Source organism: Bos indicus x Bos taurus, chromosome 23 (genome assembly GCF_003369695.1).
Source record: "Bos indicus x Bos taurus breed Angus x Brahman F1 hybrid chromosome 23, Bos_hybrid_MaternalHap_v2.0, whole genome shotgun sequence".
NCBI classification, from domain to species: Eukaryota; Metazoa; Chordata; class Mammalia; order Artiodactyla; family Bovidae; genus Bos; species Bos indicus x Bos taurus.
The window spans coordinates 30983901-31003467 of record NC_040098.1 but is presented as its reverse complement, the minus strand read 5'-3'; the positions used below and the strand labels follow the sequence as shown (position 1 = coordinate 31003467).

General features: G+C 37.8%; 1 protein-coding gene across 1 annotated transcript; it reads left to right on the top strand.

Annotated features, from left to right (window-relative positions):
* The first annotated feature begins 17885 nt into the window (after window positions 1-17885).
* LOC113881632 (putative olfactory receptor 2W6) lies at window positions 17886-19358 on the top strand. The gene has a single exon (XM_027524714.1). It carries the CDS (start codon window positions 18248-18250, stop codon window positions 19214-19216), a length of 969 nt encoding a protein of 322 aa, XP_027380515.1. The 5' UTR covers window positions 17886-18247; the 3' UTR covers window positions 19217-19358.
* The last annotated feature ends 209 nt before the right edge of the window (window positions 19359-19567 follow it).

Here is a 19567-nt window from a genome sequence, read left to right as displayed (position 1 = left end):
TCTCAATTTTAATTTCTAAATTTGTTGATTTGATTCTTCTCCCTTTTTTTTCTTAATGAGACTGGCTAATGGTTTGTCTATTTTATTTATCTTCTTGAAGAACCAGCTTTTTCAGTTCAGTCACTCAGTCGTGTCTGACTCTTTGCTACCCCATGAATCGCAGCATGCCAGGCTTCCCTGTCCATCAGCAATTCCTGGAGTTCACCCAGACTCACGTCCATCAAGTCAGTGATGCCATCCAGCCATCTCATCCTCTGTCATCCCCTTCTCCTCCTGCCCCCAATTCCTCCCAGCATCAGAGTCTTTTCCAGTGAGTCAACTCTTCCCATGAGGTGGCCAAAGTATTGGAGTTTCAGCTTTAGCATCATCCCTTCCAAAGAAATCCCAGGGCTGGTCTCTTTCAGAATGGCCTGGTTGGATCTCCTTGCAGTCCAAGGGACTCACAAGAGTCTTCTCCAACACCACGGTTGAAAAGCATCAATTCTTCGGCACTCAGCCTTCTTCACAGTCCAACTCTCACATCCATACATGACCACAGGAAAAACCATAGCCTTGACTAGATGAACATTTGTTTGCAAAGTAATGTCTCTGCTTTTGAATATGCTATCTAGGTTGGTCATAACTTTCCTTCCAAGGAGTAAGCATCTTTTAATTCATGGCTGCAGTCACCATCTGCCGTGATTTTGGAGCCTAAAATATAAAACCAGGTTTTAGTTTTGTTGATTTTCACTATAGTCTCCTTTGTTGTTTTTTTTTTCCCCCACTTATTTCTGCTCTGATTTTTATGATTTCTTTCCTTCTACTAACTTTGGGGTTCTTCATTTCTTCTTTTTCTTGTTGCTTTATTAAAGTTAGGTTGTTTGATGTTTCTCTTGTTTCTTGAGGTAAGCTAGTATTGCTATGAACCTTCCTCTTAGCACTGCTTTTCCTGAATCTCATAGGTTTTGGGTTGTAATGTTTTCATTTTCATTTGTTTCTATGCATATTTGATTTCTTTTTGATTTCTTCTGTGATCTGTTTGTTATTCAGAAGTATGTTGTTTAGCCTCCATATGTTTGTATTTTTAGTAGTTTTTTTTCCCCCTGTAGTTGATATCTAATCTTACTGCATTGTGATCAGAAAAGATGCTTGACATGATTTCAATTTTTAAAAAATTTACCAAGTGCAGATTTATGATCCAGGATGTGATCAATCTTGGAGAATATTCTGTGTGCACTTGTGAAAAAGGTGAAATTTATTGCTTTGGGGTGAAATGTCCTATAGATATCCATTAGGTCTAACTGGTCCATTTTATCATTTAAGGTTTGTGTTTCCTTGCTAATTTTCTGTTTGGTTGATCTATGCATAGGTGGGAATGGGGGTATTAAAGTCTCCCACCATTATTGTGTTACTGTTATTTTCTGCTTTCATACTTGTTACATTTGCTTTACATGTGGGGTGCTCCTATGTTGGGTTCTTATAAAAAGGCATTTTAATGCCCCTTTGACATCTGTATTCCTGAGTGTATATTAGTGGGTTAAGACTTGGGGTGACAACAGTGTAAACATATACACAATGGAGTATTACTCAGCCATTAAAAAAATACAGTTGAATCAGTTCTAATGAGGTTGGTGAACCTGGAGCCTATTATACAGAGTGAAGTAAGCCAGAAAGAAAAACACCAATACAGTATAATAATGTATATATATGGAATTTAGGAAGATGGTAATGATAACCCTGTATGCGAGAGAACAATTGAGACACAGATGTATAGAACAGTCTTTTGGACTCTGTGGGAGAGGGAGAGGGTGGGATGATTTGGGAGAATGGCATTGAAACATGTATAATATCATATAGGAAACGAATCACCAGTCCAGGTTTGATACAGGATGCAGGATGCTTGGGGCTGGTGCACTGGGATGAACCAGAGGGATGGTACAGGGAGGGAGGTGTGGGGAGGTTCAGGATGGGGAACACGTGAGCACTCGTGGTGGATTCATGTTGATGTATGGCAAAACCAATACAATATTGTAAAGTAATTAGCCTCCAATTAAAATAAATAAATTTAAATTAAAAATTAGAATGGAAAAAAAGAGGATAAGAAATTTACCAGCTTTGTGCATGGAACCTTTCTTTGGTTGCAAGTACATGTAGATGACACTGCCATAAAAGAGGCTGACCACAGTGAGATGAGCACCACAGGTGTTGAGCATCACAGGTGTTAATTACCTTGCCTTCCCTAATCACCTTCCAGCCTTGCCTGACTTGATCTTAGTCACAGCTTGAGTGATGATTCCCTATGAGACAAGAATGAAAAACAGTGGCAAAACAAGGTAAATTACTCCAGGTGTGTAAATGGTATCATCCATTACTTTGGTGTATGCACAGGCTATCTTAAGAAAGACAGGCATCTCACAAAAGCAGTTATCGAGTATGTGACCACATAGCAGCAGTGAAAAGCCAAAAGCGCTCATAGCCAGGGCGCCACACATGCCAGTCAACCATGATGCTGCTGCCATCTTCTTACAGAACTGAGGGTGCATGATAACCAGGTAGTGCAGGGGTTGGCAGACTGCTGCATAGTGATCATAGGCCATGACAACCAATAAAAGGTTTTCTGTTGCACCGAAGTCAAAGGCAAAGAAGAACTGTAGGATACAACCTGCATAAGTAATTAATTTGTTTGGCCCGCACAGATTTATCAACTTCTGGGGAACAACACTAGTTGTGTAACAGATATCTAAAAATATGAGGTTATTGAGGAAGAAGTACATGGGTGTATGAAATCGGCTGTCTGGAAAAGTAGCAGGATAATTGCTGTGTTGTTTATCAGAGTCATGATATGGAAGAGCAAACTGGTCACAGAGATAATGGGGTCAAGTTTGGGTTGATTGGAAAAGCCCAGCAGAACGAAGTTACCACCTGAACTGGCATTGGGTATGTCCACTATCTTCACTTTTTGACATCTGTAGAAAGGGGTAATGAAGAAACCAGAAAGTGAGTGAGTGAGTGAAGTTGCTTAGTCGTGTCCAATTCTTTGTGATCCCATAGACTGTAGCCTACCAGGTTCCTCTGTCCATGGAATTTTCCAGGCAAGAATACTGGAGTGGGTTGCCATTTCCTTCTTCAGGGGATCTTCTCCACCCAGGGATCGAACTCAGGTCTCCTGCATTGCAGGCAGACGCTTTACTGTCTGAGCCACCAGGTAAGCCCAAAAGGGGGAACAACAGATTATAAAATTTTGTTGTTCACATAGATGACTCAATATTGTGAAGGAATAGTGTTTACCAACAAAAAGCTCAGAAATTACAGAAAATGTCTTAGTTGACCACTTTGTGTTCAGTTAACAAGCTGAATAATGAACTGTGTTCCATCACTTGATTAGCTAAAATGATCTATCACCCTATTGCCAAAATTAGAAATGCCCACCTGTTTGTTTTGGGGCTGTCCATTTTGTTTCAGTCATCTGCAAACCAATAGTTTGAATAATTATTACTTGCTAACATTTCAATGCCTGGCATAGCAGTTCGTTATATATTACCTTTTTTAAAATAGGAAATGTCTTGATCTACTAAGCTGTCATTTTTTAAAATAAATCTTGAAATGAATTTATTATAAGCCAGAGAAAATATAGGAAGTTGTCTGAAATATCTGTATTTAAGTTTTTTAAAAAAGTTTATTTTAAAAATTTTCTTTTTGAAGAATACAGCATGTCTCAGTTTATTAAAGTTCTCCTACTTTGGTAAAGATGAATAGAACTGTTTCATAAAAATATTCAACATATCTTAATTTCATCTTTATTGATGTATTTTATTTAATTGCTAACTTGATAGGAGAGCTGTAGATTTAAAATATTTATTTTGTATATTCTCTCTTTGCTGAAACTATAGGGACTCATAATCATTTTCATATGAATTTGTTATATTTAAGAGGAGTAAATTGTTATTTTAAAATAATGTTTGTTTTGTTTCTCTTATTTTGGCGGGTGTATGCGTACATCTCTCAGCTGTTAACAGACAAGAAAGTCTTGTTGATATTTGTTCTTAAACACTTTAGTTCAGGTTCTCATTTTTATAGATGCAGAAAGCAAGGTATAATAAATTAAGAAATGAATTAATAGTGTGTAACAAGGAAATGGTCTGTGCAAGGAAACAAGTTATAATAAATTAAGAAAAGAATTAATAGTGTGTAATGAGAGAATTGATGCTTTTGAACTGTGGTGTTGGAGAAGACTCCTGAGAGTCCCTTGGACTGCAAGGAGATCCAACCAGTCCATTCTAAAGGAGATCAGCCCTGAGTGTTCTTTGGAAGGAATGATGCTAAAGCTGAAACTCCAGTACTTTGGCCACCTCATGCGATAAGTTGCCTCATTGGGAAAGACTCTGATGCTGGGAGGAATTGGGGGCAGGAGGAGAAAGGGACGACAGAGGATGAGATGGCTGGATGGCATGACCGATTCAATGGATGTGAGTTTGAGTGAACTCCGGGAGATGGTGATGGACAGGGAGGCCTGGTGTGCTGCAATGCCTGGGGTCGCAAAGAGTTGGACACGACTGAGTGACTGAACTGAACTGAACTGAATGAGAGAATTGGGCTGTACAAGGGTTCTGACCTGATAAAAGCAAAGTTGGTTACCTTCAGCTTTCAGGTTAATTTGGTAGATAATCAGTCCCTGAAAAACTTGAGATGACTACAGTATTAGCATTTTCCCTGCAACCTTTTGTCCAGGTTGTAATGAAAGTGACAGTGACCAAATCGTACCAGTCCTATGGAGGTTTATTAAGCAGACACTAGCAGGTAGGCATATATTCTACCTGCTGGAATAAGACAGCTGTGCCATACATTGGGAAAAGGCAATGGCACCCCACTCCAGTACTCTTGCCTGGAAAATCCCATGAATGGAGGAGCCTGGTAGGCTGCAGTCCATGGGGTCGCTAAGAGTCGGACACGACTGAGCGACTTCCCTTTCACTTTTCACTTTCATGCATTGGAGGAGGAAATGGCAACCCACTCCAGTGTTCTTGTCTGGAGAATCCCAGGGACGGCGGGGCCTGGTGGGCTGCCGTTATGGGGTCGCACAGAGTCGGACATGACTGAAGCGACTTAGCAGCAGCAACAGCAGCCATATATTCTATGAGCTCATGAAGTCCCAGCTCACTGCCGTTTCAGATGCTCCACTACTACTTTGCATAAAAGGTTTTATTGAGGAGGGAGGAGCTAAGATGGTGGAGGAGTAGGACAGGGAGAACATTTTCTCCCCCACAAATTCATCAACAAAACATTTAAAAGCCAAGTAAATTCCATAAAACAACTTCTGAATGCCGGCAGAGGACATCAGGCACCCAGAAAGGCAACCCAAGTCTTCAAAAGGAGGTAGGAAAAAATATAAAAGACAAAAAAAGAGACAAAAGAGGGAGGGATGGAGTTCTGTCCTGGGAAGGGAGTCTTAAAAAGAGAGAAGTTTCCAAACACCAGGAAACCTTCTCACTGCCGAATCTGTGCCAAGCCTTGGAAGCACAGAGGGCAACATAACAGGGAGGAAAAATAAATAAATAATTAAAAACCGCATATTACGAGCCCTACGGTAACTCCCCCAGTGGAGAAGCAGCGCAGACGCCTGCACACGCCACTAGCAAGTGGGGGCTGGGCAGGGAGGCGCGGCACGGGCTGCATCACTTACAGTAAGGATCTGGCCTGAATACCCCGAGCGCTATCTGAGCGAAATAATTTGGGCAAACCAGACTGTGGGATATCTACCACGTGAAAAGCCAGCCCTAACCTAAGACACCACCAGGCCCGCGCACGGAACAAAGGACTGAACAGAGATATCCGGCTACAGACCATCCCCCTCCAGTGACAGGCAGCCAGAGCTGGAAGAGGGCATTCGCAGCCCCAGAGAGACATTATCTATAAAACTGTAAGCAGGCTTCTTTGCTAACTAAAACTTGGGGGTCTGGACGGTCAACATCCGCCTGAGAAGGTGCGCCGGTTGTATACCTAGATAACTGAGCGGTGGGGAGGCGATAAGTCGCAGCAGTCGCGCTCGCCAAACACCTCATCACCTGAGCTGCTCGGACCTGGGAAGGGCACAAAACGCAGGCCCAACCGAGTCTGCGCCTCTGAGGACTACCCGAGTGCCTGCACCTGAGCGGCTTGGACCTGGGAGGTGCAAGCAGCCCAGGGCCGGCCACAGATGGTTCCCGGTGGAGCAGCCTAGAGCCTGAGCAGTGTGGGCAGGGAGGCTACACGCGCCGTGAGCGAGGGCAGACCCAGTGTGGCTGAGGCACTGCAAGCACACGCCAGTGTTATTAGTTTGCAGCATGCCTCCCTCCCCACAGCGCAACTGAACAAGTGAGCCTAAAAAAAAAAAAAAAAAAGTGTCCTCCACCGTCCCCTTTGTGTCAGGGCGGAAACCAGACACTGAAGAGACCAGCAAACAGAAGAATCTATAACAGAGGAAACCACCTTGGAAGCTACAGGCAATAGATTAAAACCCTGTGGTTAGTACCGACTACATAGGAAGGGGCCTCTAGATCTTGAGAAATATAAGTCAGACCAAGGAACTAGCTGAAAATGAACTGAACCCACAATACCCACAACAAAACTAGAGAAAGTCCTAGATATATTTTTACTATTTTTACGATAATTCTTTCTTTTTTTTTTTTTAATTTTTAAAGAATTTTAAGTCCTCTATTATTCCTTTAATTTTCACTTTTATAACCTACTATTACTTAGCAAAAAGATAAAAAAGACCCTATTTTTTTAAAAAGCCAACTTCATATATATATATTTTTATAATTTTTTTTGACTTTTTTTTTCATCTTTTCTTTAATATTGCGTTTTTGAAATTCCAAACTCTACTCTAGATTTTTAATTTATGCTTTTTGGTATATGTTATCAATTTTGGACCTATACTTTCTTTATAATTTTTGCGACTTTGTTTTTTTTTCTCTCTTTTTTTTCTTTTTCTTTTTTTTAACATTGTATTTTTGAAATTCCAAACTCTACTCTAGATTTTTAACTTTTGCTTTTTGGTATTTGTTATCAATTTTGTACCTATATTTTCTTTATAATTTTTGCAACTTTGTTTGTTTTTGTTTGTTTGTTTTTCTCTTTCTTTTCCTTCTTCTTTTCTTTAACATTGTCTTTTTGAAATTCCGAACTCTACTCTAGATTTTTAATTTCTGCTTTTATGTATTTATTACCAATTTTGTACCTTTAAGAACCCAATCTTCAGTACTCATTTTTCACTAGGGAGCGAGATTACTGGCTTGACTTCTCTCTCTCCCTCTGGACTCTTCCTTTTTCTCCACCAGGTCGCCTGTGTCTCCTCCCTAACCCCTCTCTACTCTACCCAACTCTGTGAATTTCAGTGTGTTCCAGACGGTGGAGATCACTTTGGGAACTGATTACTGTCTGGATCTATCTCCTTCCTTTTCATTCCCCCCTTTTATCCTCCTGGCCACCTCTGTCTCCTTCCTCCTTCTTCTCTTCTCTGTATAACTCCATGAACATCTCTGAGCAGTCCAGTTGTGGAGTACACATAAGGAAGTGATTACTGGCTAGCCCACTCTCTCCTCTATTGATTCCACCTCATCTTATTCAGGTCACCTCTAACTCCCTCCTCCCTCTTCTCTTCTCCATGTAACACTGTGAACCTCTCTGGGTGACCCTCATGGTGGAGAAACTTTTCATCTTTAACGTAGATGTTTTATCAGTGGTGCTGTATAGAAGGAGAAGTTTTGAAACGACTGTAAAAATAGGACTGACAACTGGAAGCAGGAGGCTTAAGTTCAGACCCTGACTCCAGGGAACTCCTGACTCCAGGGAACGTTAATTGACAGGAGCTCATCAAATGCCTCCATACCTACACTGAAACCAAGCACCACACAAGGGCCAACAGGTTCCAGGGCAAGACATACCAAGCAAATTCTCCAGCAACAAAGGAACACAGCCCTGAGCTCCAAGATACAGGCTGCCCAAAGTCACCCCAAAACCATAGACATCTCATAACTTATTACTGGACACTTCATTGCACTCCAGAGAGAAGAAATACAGGTCCACCCACCAGAACACCGACACAAGCTTCCCTAACCAAGAAACCTTGACAAGCCACCTGTACAAACCCACACACACCGAGGAAATGCCACAATAAAGAGAACTCCACAAACTGCCAGAATACAGAAGGGACACCCCAAACTCAGCAATTTAAACAAGATGAAGAGACAGAGGAATACCCAGCAGATAAAGGAACAGGATAAATGCCCACCAAACCAAACAAAAGAGGAAGAGATAGGGAATCTACCTGATAAAGAATTCTGAATAATGATAGTGAAATTGATCCAAAATCTTGAAATCAAAATGGAATCACAGATAAATAGCCTGGAGACAAGGATTGAGAAGATGCAAGAAAGGTTTAACAAGGACCTAGAAGAAATAAAAAAGAGTCAATATATAATGAATAATGCAATAAATGAAATTAAAAACACTCTGGAGGCAACAAATAGTAGAATAACAGAGGCAGAAGATAGGATTAGTGAATTAGAAGATAGAATGGTAGAAATAAATGAATCAGAGAGGAAAAAAGAAAAATGAATTAAAAGACATGAGGACAATCTCAGAAACCTCCAGGACAATATTAAACGCTACAACATTTGAATCATAGGGGTCCCAGAAGAACAAGACAAAAAGAAAGACCATGAGAAAATACTTGAGGAGATAATAGTTGAAAACTTCCCTAAAATGGGGAAGGAAATAATCACTCAAGTCCAAGAAACCCAGAGTGTCCCAAACAGGATAAACCCAAGGCGAAACACCCCAAGACACATATTAATCAAATTAACAAAGATCAAACACAAAGAACAAATATTAAAAGCAGCAAGGGAAAAATGACAAATAACACACAAGGGAATTCCCATAAGGATAACAGCTGATCTTTCAATAAAACTCTTCAAGCCAGGAGGGAATGGCAAGACATACCTAAAGTGATGAAAGAAAATAACCTACAGCCCAGATTGTTGTACCCAGCAAGGATCTCATTCAAATATGAAGGAGAAACCAAAAGCTTTTCAGACAAGCAAAAGCTGAGAGAATTCAGCACCACCAAATCAGCTCTCCAACAAATACTAAAGGATATTCTCTAGACAGGAAACACCAAAACGGTGTATAAATTCGAACCCCAAACAATAAAGTAAATGGCAACGGGATCATAGTTATCAGTAATTACCTTAAACGTAAATGGGTTGAATGCCCCAACCAAAAGACAAAGACTGGCTGAATGGATACAAAAACAAGACCCCTACATATGTTGTCTACAAGAGACCCACCTCAAAACAGGGGACACATATGGACTGAAAGTGAAGGGCTGGAAAAAGATTTTCCATGCAAATAGGGACCAAAGGAAAGCAGGAGTAGCAATACTCATATCAGATAAAATAGACTTTAAAACAAAGGCTATGAAAAGAGACAAAGACGGTCACTACATAATGATCAAAGGATCAATCCAAGAAGAAGATATAACAATTATAAATATATATGCACCCAACATGGGAGCACCGCATGTAAGACAAATGCTAACAAGTATGAAAGGAGAAATTAACAATAACACAACAATAGTGGGAGACTTTAATACCCCACTCACACCTACCCTGAGGGATGGAATGGGGATGGAGGTGGGAGTGGGGTTAGGGAGATGGGGGACACATGTACACCCATGGCTAATTCATGTCAATGTATGGCAAAAACAACCACAATATTGTAAAGTAATTAGCCTCCAATTATAATAAATAAAATAATGTTAAAAATAAAAGATGATATATAGTGGAATCATCTATAGGATTTTATAAGCCACATGGCTATGCCACCTGCCAAAGCAATGAATTGTATTTGCCAAAAGGCTAGTGCTCAGCCAAGATTGAAAACAAGTGCCCTACAAAATTAGAAAATCTAGAATAGGATGTTCAGAAATTTGAGTCAGTCCATCACTTCATGTACTCTAGTTTTTGCTAGGGTTAACATTTTGTAGTGTAGTGACAAAATTGAAGATGAAAAGAAAGAAGCAGATATAGTAACTTTGATGGAAGCAAAGATGTTGGAAGTAAAAAAGACATTTGAAGTATGGTCCTGGAAATGGCCACTGAAAGTTTGCAGTGGAAAAATTCACTAGCAAATAATTTCATATCCAAACAAACTGTCTTTTATATGTGAAAGAAACATAAGTTTTTCTGATATGAAACAGCTCAGATAGTAGACAATTCATGTAATTTCTTAAATTTTTCAGAATTAATGCAGCCAAGAAAAAGATCAATGAAAGTATCAAATAACCCAGAACCAACAGACTGAAGAAAGAATTGTTAACAGTGTGTGAAATATATTATTGATTGATACTCAGAACTCACTTTGGCTGCCCTCTGTCTGGTTTTTTGTACTATGAGGGCTAGAAAGTAAGAACCATTACATATATTCATGTAAGAATCGAAAGGAAGAGGCAGGTAGAGACCATTTTCTGCAGTGTTCTTTTCTAGAAAGTGAAGATGTAAACATGCCAGTATTTCATCTCTAGATTAATGGTTGTCAAGATGCAGATTGGATGGCAGTGTCCGCCAGATTCTCTGTTGCAGTGTGCTTAATGAATTTAGTAAAGACTAGTTACAAAAAAAAGCTTGAACTAACACTATGTTTAATCATGAAATAATGAATATTTTCCTCCTGAATTCAGGAACAAGATAAACACAAATTCAATTTAAAACTGTAGTAGAGACTGTAACAAGAATTAATAAGTGAAGTTGAATGGTGGCTCGATACAAGGTGAAAATTTAAACCAAATTATATTTCCATATGAGCAATAAACAATTGAAAATTGAAAGTGTAAAATAATATCAGTTACAATAGCATTTTAAATAGAATAAATTTAAATGAATTATGTACAAGACCTCTACTTTGAAAACTACTAAACATCACTAAGAGAACTCAAAGAAGGCCTAAATAAATATGGGGCTAGACCATGTTCATGGGTTGGAAGACATAATATTGTTATAATGTCAGTTTTCCCCAAACTGATCTCCAGATTCAAAACATCTCCAATTAAGTAGGCAGAATAAAGGCTCCCCCAGAGAGGTCCTCATTCTATCCCTTTGAACTTGTGAATATATTATGTGATGCAGTAAGAAAGAGTTAAAGTTTCAGATGGAATTAAGGCTGGTATTCAGAAACCTTAAAATAGGGAGAGTGTTCTGAATTATATGGATGGACCCAGTACAACCAGAAGCATCCTTAAATGAAGGAAAAAGGATGCAGGAGAGTCAATGTGATGAATGTGAGAAAGGTTAGACTGGCCATTCCTAGCTGAAGAGGGGAGGAATCCATACGCCAATGACCATGGCAGCCCCTAGAAACTGGAAAGTGCAAGAAAATGAATTCTTCCTAGTGCCTCCAGAAAATAATGCAACCCTACCAACACCTTGTGATTTTCTCAGGGATATCCATTTTGGACTTCCAGTCTCCAAAAATGTAAGATTATAAATTCATGTTATTTAAAGCCACTAAGTTTCTGGTAGTTTGGAACAGCAGCAATAGGAAACCAATAAATCAACCAATTTTTTTTAAGAAGTTCACCAGCTGATTGTAAAACTGACATGGAAATGCAAAAACCTACAGTATCCCCAAATCTTCTTAGAAGAACAAAACTGGAGGAATGACATCACCTGATTCCTAGATGTACTATAAAACTGCACCAATCAGGACAGTGCAGTATTGGCCTAAGCATACACAAATAGGTCAATAGAGAGCTCAGAAATGGATGTATAGGGTCAACTGACTTTGCAAAGGTGTCAAAATTTAATAAGAAAAAGATAATCTTTCAATGAATGGTGTTGAAATTACTGGATATTCTATGGAAAATACTGACGTTCAACTTCTACCTCACACCATACAGAAAACTTTAACTTGAAATGAATCCCTGACTAAAAATAAAAGCTAAAATATAAAGCTTCTAGAATAAAATATAGAAATATCTTCATAAGCTTAGAGTAGGTAAAGACTAATCATAAAAGAAAAATTCATGTGTTGAACTTTTTAAAATTAAAGCTTTGTCTCTTCCAAAGACACCACTAAGGAATTAGAAAAGCAAGCCATAGTCTAAGGTTCCTGCATATTCAGGATGATCTGTGCAATCACCAACAGACAGCACTGCCTTTGTGAAACTCTGGGAGTCCAATGAGACGTACCAGCACATCACTGGAGCAGAGACAAATACAAGATGGACACACTGATGAGGTTAAGAAGGTTACTACCTACCACCTCTCCTCCAAGGTGTCACAGCTCAGTGCCAAAGGAGACTTCCTTAGCCTGTGATTTCTCCACTGGGAGAATGTGAGTGAACCTGAGTGATCAACTGGATTCCCTAGCTGTGCACCAAAGACACTGACAAACAAACAACTTCTTTCTCACCAAATTCAGTATGCTGAGATGTGCTGCAAGACTCGGGGAGTGGTGACCATGATGAAAGAAGAGCCTGAAAAAGCAGCAGCTAGGAGAAGGCACTGGCACCCCACTCCAGTACTATTGCCTGGAAAGTCCCATGGATGGAGGAGCCTGGTAGGCTGCAGTCTATGGGGTCACTAAGAGTCGGGAACTACTGAGCGACTTCACTTTTACTTTTCACTTTCATGCACTGGAGAAGGAGGTGGCAACCCACTCCAGTGTTCTTGCCTGGAGAATCCCAGGGTCAGGGAGGTCTGGTGGGCTGCCGTCTATGGAGTTGAACAGAGTCGGACACAGAGTTGGAAGCAACTTAGCAGCAGCAGCAGGACTATTGGAGGGCAACAAAAAGATGCAGTTCCTACTAAATGCATTGCAGACTCCATCAGCAAAAAAAGAGGACAAAAATAAAAAAAAGTATGAAAAAGACATTACAACTGCTACCACACAAAATAGATAGGATCAAAAAACACTATACCAATAAATTGAACTACTTAGAAGAAACAGTTAATTTCTAAAAACATACAACCTACCAAGATTGAATTAGAAAGAAATATCGGTAGAAAATCTAACAGACCAATTACTAGTAAAGACATTGAATCATATATGACAAGCCCAGAGCAAACACCATACTCAGTAGTAAAGGTTGTAAGCTTTTCCTCTAATATCAAGGGCAAGACAATGATGACCACTTCTATCTTATAGTTGGGTAGTCCTAGAAAAGGAAAAGAAATGAAAAGCATCCAAATCAGAAAGTGAGAAGTAAAACTGTCTCTGCAGATGACATGATCTTTGATATAGAAAATCCTAAAGACCTAATAAAAAAAACTCCAAGAACTAATAGACAAATTCTGTGAAGTTGCACATAGAAAAAATACAGGCTATTTAGACATTCTCCACATATGTAGGGGAGTGTGTCAATGTATAAATTATATCCTAATGTAAGTATGTGATGAACACAGAATTCAAGACCGATTCCCCTGGGAGTCGGGCAGGAAGACAGACTGGACAGTGTGAAGCCACATAGGCAGCTCTAAGCTATTAGAAAATTTTCAGCTCTTGAACAGAAGGGCAGGCTGAAATGTATTCACAGTATTATCCTTAATTTATTGAAAATGAAACAATGATTATATAGCTCATGAACCTAGAATTTTAATTATTCCATGATTTTTTAATCATATATCTTATTTCCTATGGACACACAATATCTAGACAATTGCCTGTATTTCTCCAACTTGATGTCTTACCTGTTGAATAATCCAAATTTCAATTAAATGTGTTATTTTAATAAATATGGTTTACATTATATTTATAATATTCAATAGTAACTTCAGTGCAATATATAAATTTACCTCTGAAATTAATTTCCATGGGAGAAATCTAAACAGAAAATGGATAGACCCCAAAATCTTAAGGGAACTTTTCATAAAATTGTTGTTTAGATAAGATTCTGACCATAGTCAAAGATTTGTTAATCACCTCTGTGGGGCACTAGTCCCCAAGGTCTAAATCACATCCACATAGTAGCCTTTAAAATTGCACACAAATATTTCCCTGCTACATCATTACGATTCTTGTAGTATACGCAGACCAATATAGCACTTTCTTTGTTTAATTAGGCAAAAATCTATCTACAAATGCATTTAACAAAAGTATACACTAAAAGACTACAAATATACTATCGAAAATACATTTAACAAAATCTAATTCTTCAACTCTTCAACCAGTCCTACATCTAGTTTTTCTCCAACATCCACATTAGATGGAGACCTCTATTTAATCTCAGTTCAGCTGTTGTATTTAAACATGAATGTGATTGTCATGTTATTAATAATATAAGAAACTGGTGGCTATTCCAATATTTCATAGGCTCAGTGACATGCCAAACAAGTTTTCTGAATTATCAATGAAATGAAGGATCATCATAGTGTGCACAGGAGTACATCTGGACTACTTAAGAGCATGACAACTGTGAATTCTACCCTCATGAAAGTATAATTACCTTCTAATATTTTTTTCTTCTGGTAAGTATTCGCTGCTATCTCCAACAGAAGACATGGAGTAGAAAACAGATCCTAGGTAGTACAGATGTTAGATCTCAGTCTAACATGAAAGCAAATATGTAACAGATATGTGAGATAAAAATAAACCCTAAGACACTAATTCCCTCTCAGGAATGAAGATTATATTAAAAATCAACAAGAGCAGTTAGTGAAAATTTTAACTTAGTAAATGTTCTCTATGCTGAGCATCTTACTAAACAGTTTATATGTAATATATCATTTAATTATCCTCACAAACCATTCTATGAAGCAAGTGCTCTAGAATAACTATTTTGCAGATGAGGAAACTCTGGCTTAAAGAAGATAATTAGTTTGCTTCATTCCACACAGTGAGAAAGTAGCTGAAGGGTCTGACTGAGTTGGGGGTCTTAACTACTTTTATATTGTATTTTTCTGCTTTGTCTTTGTATGGTTATAGCAATGTACCATCTTACTTTACAGTTATAAAAGATCCATTTAAGATCTTTTTTTTTTTATAAAATTTTAGACAACTATGAAATTTTATGTATCTAGTTTTATCTCCATATCATTGTGTACACTCAAGTTATGTTTAAATATGTCTGGTTCATTTGTCTTAGATTTCACTGAAGAAAGCAAAATGTAAAGTTATGCTACATTATTATAAACTGAAGTTCATACTCTGAAAAATGAAAGTGAGTTTTAATTAAAATATAGCATGCTTCTTTTTAACATCTCTTCAACTCATGTTATAAGTCTCTTTTTTATATCATATTGACTTTTAAATTTAAAATGATATCTAAATTTTGAGACTTCAAGGCTTAAACCAAAATTTTAAAAAGCATACAATAAAGTCTTATATTTGGGTTCACAAGATTAAATTACATAAAGTATAACTCCTGTCTTCACAGCACTTCCAACAAGGGGCCTTGTATAATCCAAAGCTTAAATGAAGACTGTAATGTTTTCCACCTGCTAAAACTAGTTAAAATATTTTACAAACATTTTGTAAATCATAGACTGTCACTATTCTCTTCAACAGTGTAGCACACCTGGTGCACTGTGTTTACTTCTAAACTCACTATTCTGAGGCATTTGATAAACCATGGTGCATCCAATGGATTGCAACCAGAAGAGCATAGTAATTAAAGATCGTTCAGTGACTTATGCACTTGGTCTGGGAACATAAATGTAAGTGTATATTTAACAATAGATTCTAATATCAAAAGAGACTTAAAAGACATATAAAAATTCTTAATGAACCAAATTAAACAATAGTGTCTACAGATGCACATTTGAGTAATTAAACTAGTAAAATACAAGGAGGTGGTTATTATAAACATCAAGATAGTGGAACTTTCAAGGACAGAGAAGGGTTATGACTGGAATGAGGCACAAAGAGAAGCTCCCAGGGTGGCTGTCAGCATTCTGTTTTTTGACCTCTGTGTCAGTTACAAAAATATTCACCTTAGCTGACCTAGCTTTTATTTTTATTTCTGTATATATGTTTTCTTTAATAATAAAACTACCTTTATAAAGCCATGTCAAATTGACTTATTCTGTATTTATTTCCAGAAAAAAGAAAAAGAGCCAGTGCCTGGATGTTACAAAAGGCACCTTTGAGCTCAACGTAAGAAGTAGGTAAGAGACACTGATTAAAGGAAAGAGGCTGCTTCATGTGCAAATGACTTTCCTGTTACTGAATTTATGAAAATAGGAGTGAAAGTGAATCTTCCTGTGGAAGGATTTCTTGTGTAGGATAGAAGACTGGATTCATGGTGCCCGAGGTTCATTTCAACTCTAAAATTCTGTGGCCTTCCTTTTAATTCCCAACACTATACCAAGCTGAAGTGGTCAAAAAAAGCCAAGTGCATTCTGTAATCAAGTCATTTTGGAAATCAAGTCCTCTCCTCCTTCTGAAGCTTATTGGTTCAATCTGTACACTGTATTTGAAAGTAATTTTGTGTACATAAGTATGATTGTGCACTTAAAAAATCATGCCAAAAAAATATTTAAGCATTCCAGTTTAGTTGTAGACCACATGGTGAATCACCAGCATGAAAAGGAAATGAAGGATAAATAGAGTAACAATGATTTGGGGGCAGGTGAATATAGCTTTTCATTTATAGAATTAGACGAGAACGAAGGCTTTAGGCCTTCATTGGAAATCCTTCCACAGAAGGATTCACTTCCAAGTGTCTTCACAAATATTAACCTTCACAATATCCCTTCACATAACACATAGAGAACCTAGTAGACAGACTGGTTAAATAAATTGCCCAAGGACACATTGCTTCTGAGTGGTGAAGCTGGAATTTGATCCCAAGCACTCTGAGTCAAGAACTTGTGCTCTTAAGCAATCGGCTTAACTTAGTCTGACATCTACAGCATAGAAACTGGACACTCATAATTAAATTACATTTCCATTTTATTGAGAAAAACTACACCTCTATTTCATACTACTTAATAATAACAGTTCTTTCATCATGATTATAATATATAATGTTCTAACTAAAATGCTTATAAAAATGATATACTGTAGGTAATTTATCTTTACCTTATCTTACTATAACTGTAACAAATAGGTTATTATTCCTTGACCCAAAGACACTATAAATGCAAAGTATACATTTAGGTCTGAAGTTCATGGCTACAGATTATATACATTAAAAAATTCATAAACTAACTCAGTAATTAGACATTCCATCTGTTTAATGATATGATACCGTATCCAGACAAAGTAAGACTGATATAATTGTATCCCTTATCTGTATTCTTTTAGAGTTAAAATTAGGTGATAGTTTTACCTATAGAGTTCCAAAGCAACCAGAGGATAAGCTCATGTAATTAGTAAATTCCATGGGGAAAAACAACTCATTGATTGTTTAATAAACTTCTTGTTTCAATTAACTGCCTTGTTAATTTTGCTGAAGGGACAGGTAAATAGGAGCTAATGCAGATTGCTATCATGTGTATGTGGGGACCAAAGCCTTCTGGAATTAGTTCAACTTTTAACTCTGCAACAAATCAATAAGACTGCTGAGATGGTGTAATAAGATTCATAAAGGTGTTCAAAGAAATCTATAGCATCTGTACACATAAATAAAGGTTAATAAAAAGGATTATTTCCTGGCACGAAAAACACATTGCACAAAAAAAGGGCAGGATAGTGAAGAACATCAAAATTAATACAAGAACAACAGTGTAATGTTGAAAAGCAGGAAAAAGCGGAGGAGGATGCTAGTTGTGATGACAATTATTATGATTATAAAGGTTGAGATATAGACATTTGGAAGTGAATATGGAAACTAATTGTTAGAAAATGGTAGAGCTTACCCCAGGAAAACATCATTTAATTTTTACTTTAAGCTCAACAGCTTTGTAAGAAAAATATTTGTGTGACTCAGTGGTCAAAAATTATTTTTAGAAGCATTCTGGGGAATTCCCTAGAAATCCAGTGGTTAGGATCCACGTTTTAACTCTCGGGGTCCCAGGCTCAATCCCTGGTCAAGGAACTAAGATACCTGAAGCCACATGGCATGGCAAATAAAAAATAAATAAATAAAACCACTATGGATATAATGAAATAGGTAGAGATTTTGGAAAATGAACACAGCAGATATGTTAAGAGGTGTTCCAAAATGGGAGAAAGCATGCAAATAAGTGACCTTTGGATATTCACGACAAACTTCAGAGGTTTTTAGTTCTACCTAAGGCTGACACTATTTTTTCTTCCCATGGTATAGCTTCCTAGTTTCTCAAAAGGAGCAATGGGAACCAGCAATGGAAGTTCCACAACAGACTTCATCCTTCTGGGCTTTTCTGATCGGCCCCAATTGGAACACATCATCTCTGTGGTTGTCTTCATCTTCTATATTATAACACTGGTAGGAAACACAACGATCATTCTTGTATCTTACCTAGACACCCAGCTCCATACGCCCATGTATTTCTTCTTATCCAATTTGTCTTTTGTGGACCTCTGTTACACAACTAGCATTATCCCCCAGATGCTGGTAAATCTATGGGGTCCAAAAAAGTCTATTACATATGGAGGGTGTGTGCTCCAGTTCTTTGCCCTTGACATGGGAGCCACAGAATGTCTTCTCTTGGCTGTAATGGCTTATGACCGCTATGCTGCTGTCTGTCAACCTCTTCACTACACAGTAATAATGCACCCTGAGCTTTGCCAGAAGATGGTGTTGACTGCCTGGTTAGGTGGTCTTGGCAGTGCCTTAATTCTTTGCTCTTTGACTTTGAAGTTACCAAGATGTGGGCACCGGGAGGTGGATAACTTTCTCTGTGAGATGCCAGCATTGATCAAGATGGCTTGTGTCTATTCAAAAGTAATTGAAGTTGTTGTCTTTGCTCTTGGAGTGGTATTTCTTCTGGTACCTCTGTCACTAATTCTCATCTCATATGGAGTCATCACTCAAGCTGTCATGAGAATCAAGTCAGCAGCAAGGTGGCAAAAGATCCTTAATACATGTGGTTCCAACCTCACAGTAGTATCTCTGTTTTATGGAACAATCATTTATATGTATTTAAAGCCACATACTAGTACCTCACAAGATGAGGGGAAGTTCCTTACTCTCTTTTACACAATTGTCACACCCAGCCTTAACCCTCTGATATACACTTTAAGAAACAAAGATGTAAAGAGTGCAATAAAGAGAATATTGTGGATTAAAAAAAATGGCCAGCAAAGTCATGAATTAAGTGGAAAAATCAGAGTGTAGAGAGTTAAAGAAATAATATTGACCTTTCCCAACAGAAGATCAATCAATACACTTATTCAAAGAGCACTTCTTGGGTGTTTACCATGTATCAAGAATTGTACTACGTACTGACTCTGTAAATAAATAGGAAGTAGGGATAAATGATAAGGAGACAGATAAATAAATATACATAGATAAAATATAATTCATACATTTAAAAGCTTCAAGATTGATCAGAGACTACAGATAAATAAATGATTATGAAATGTGGTAAGTATAGCAATGTACAAAAGATTGAGGAAATATTATTCATAAGCATCTATTATAGATAAGATTGTACTGATTTTTTTCTTCCCAGACATATCACTTATA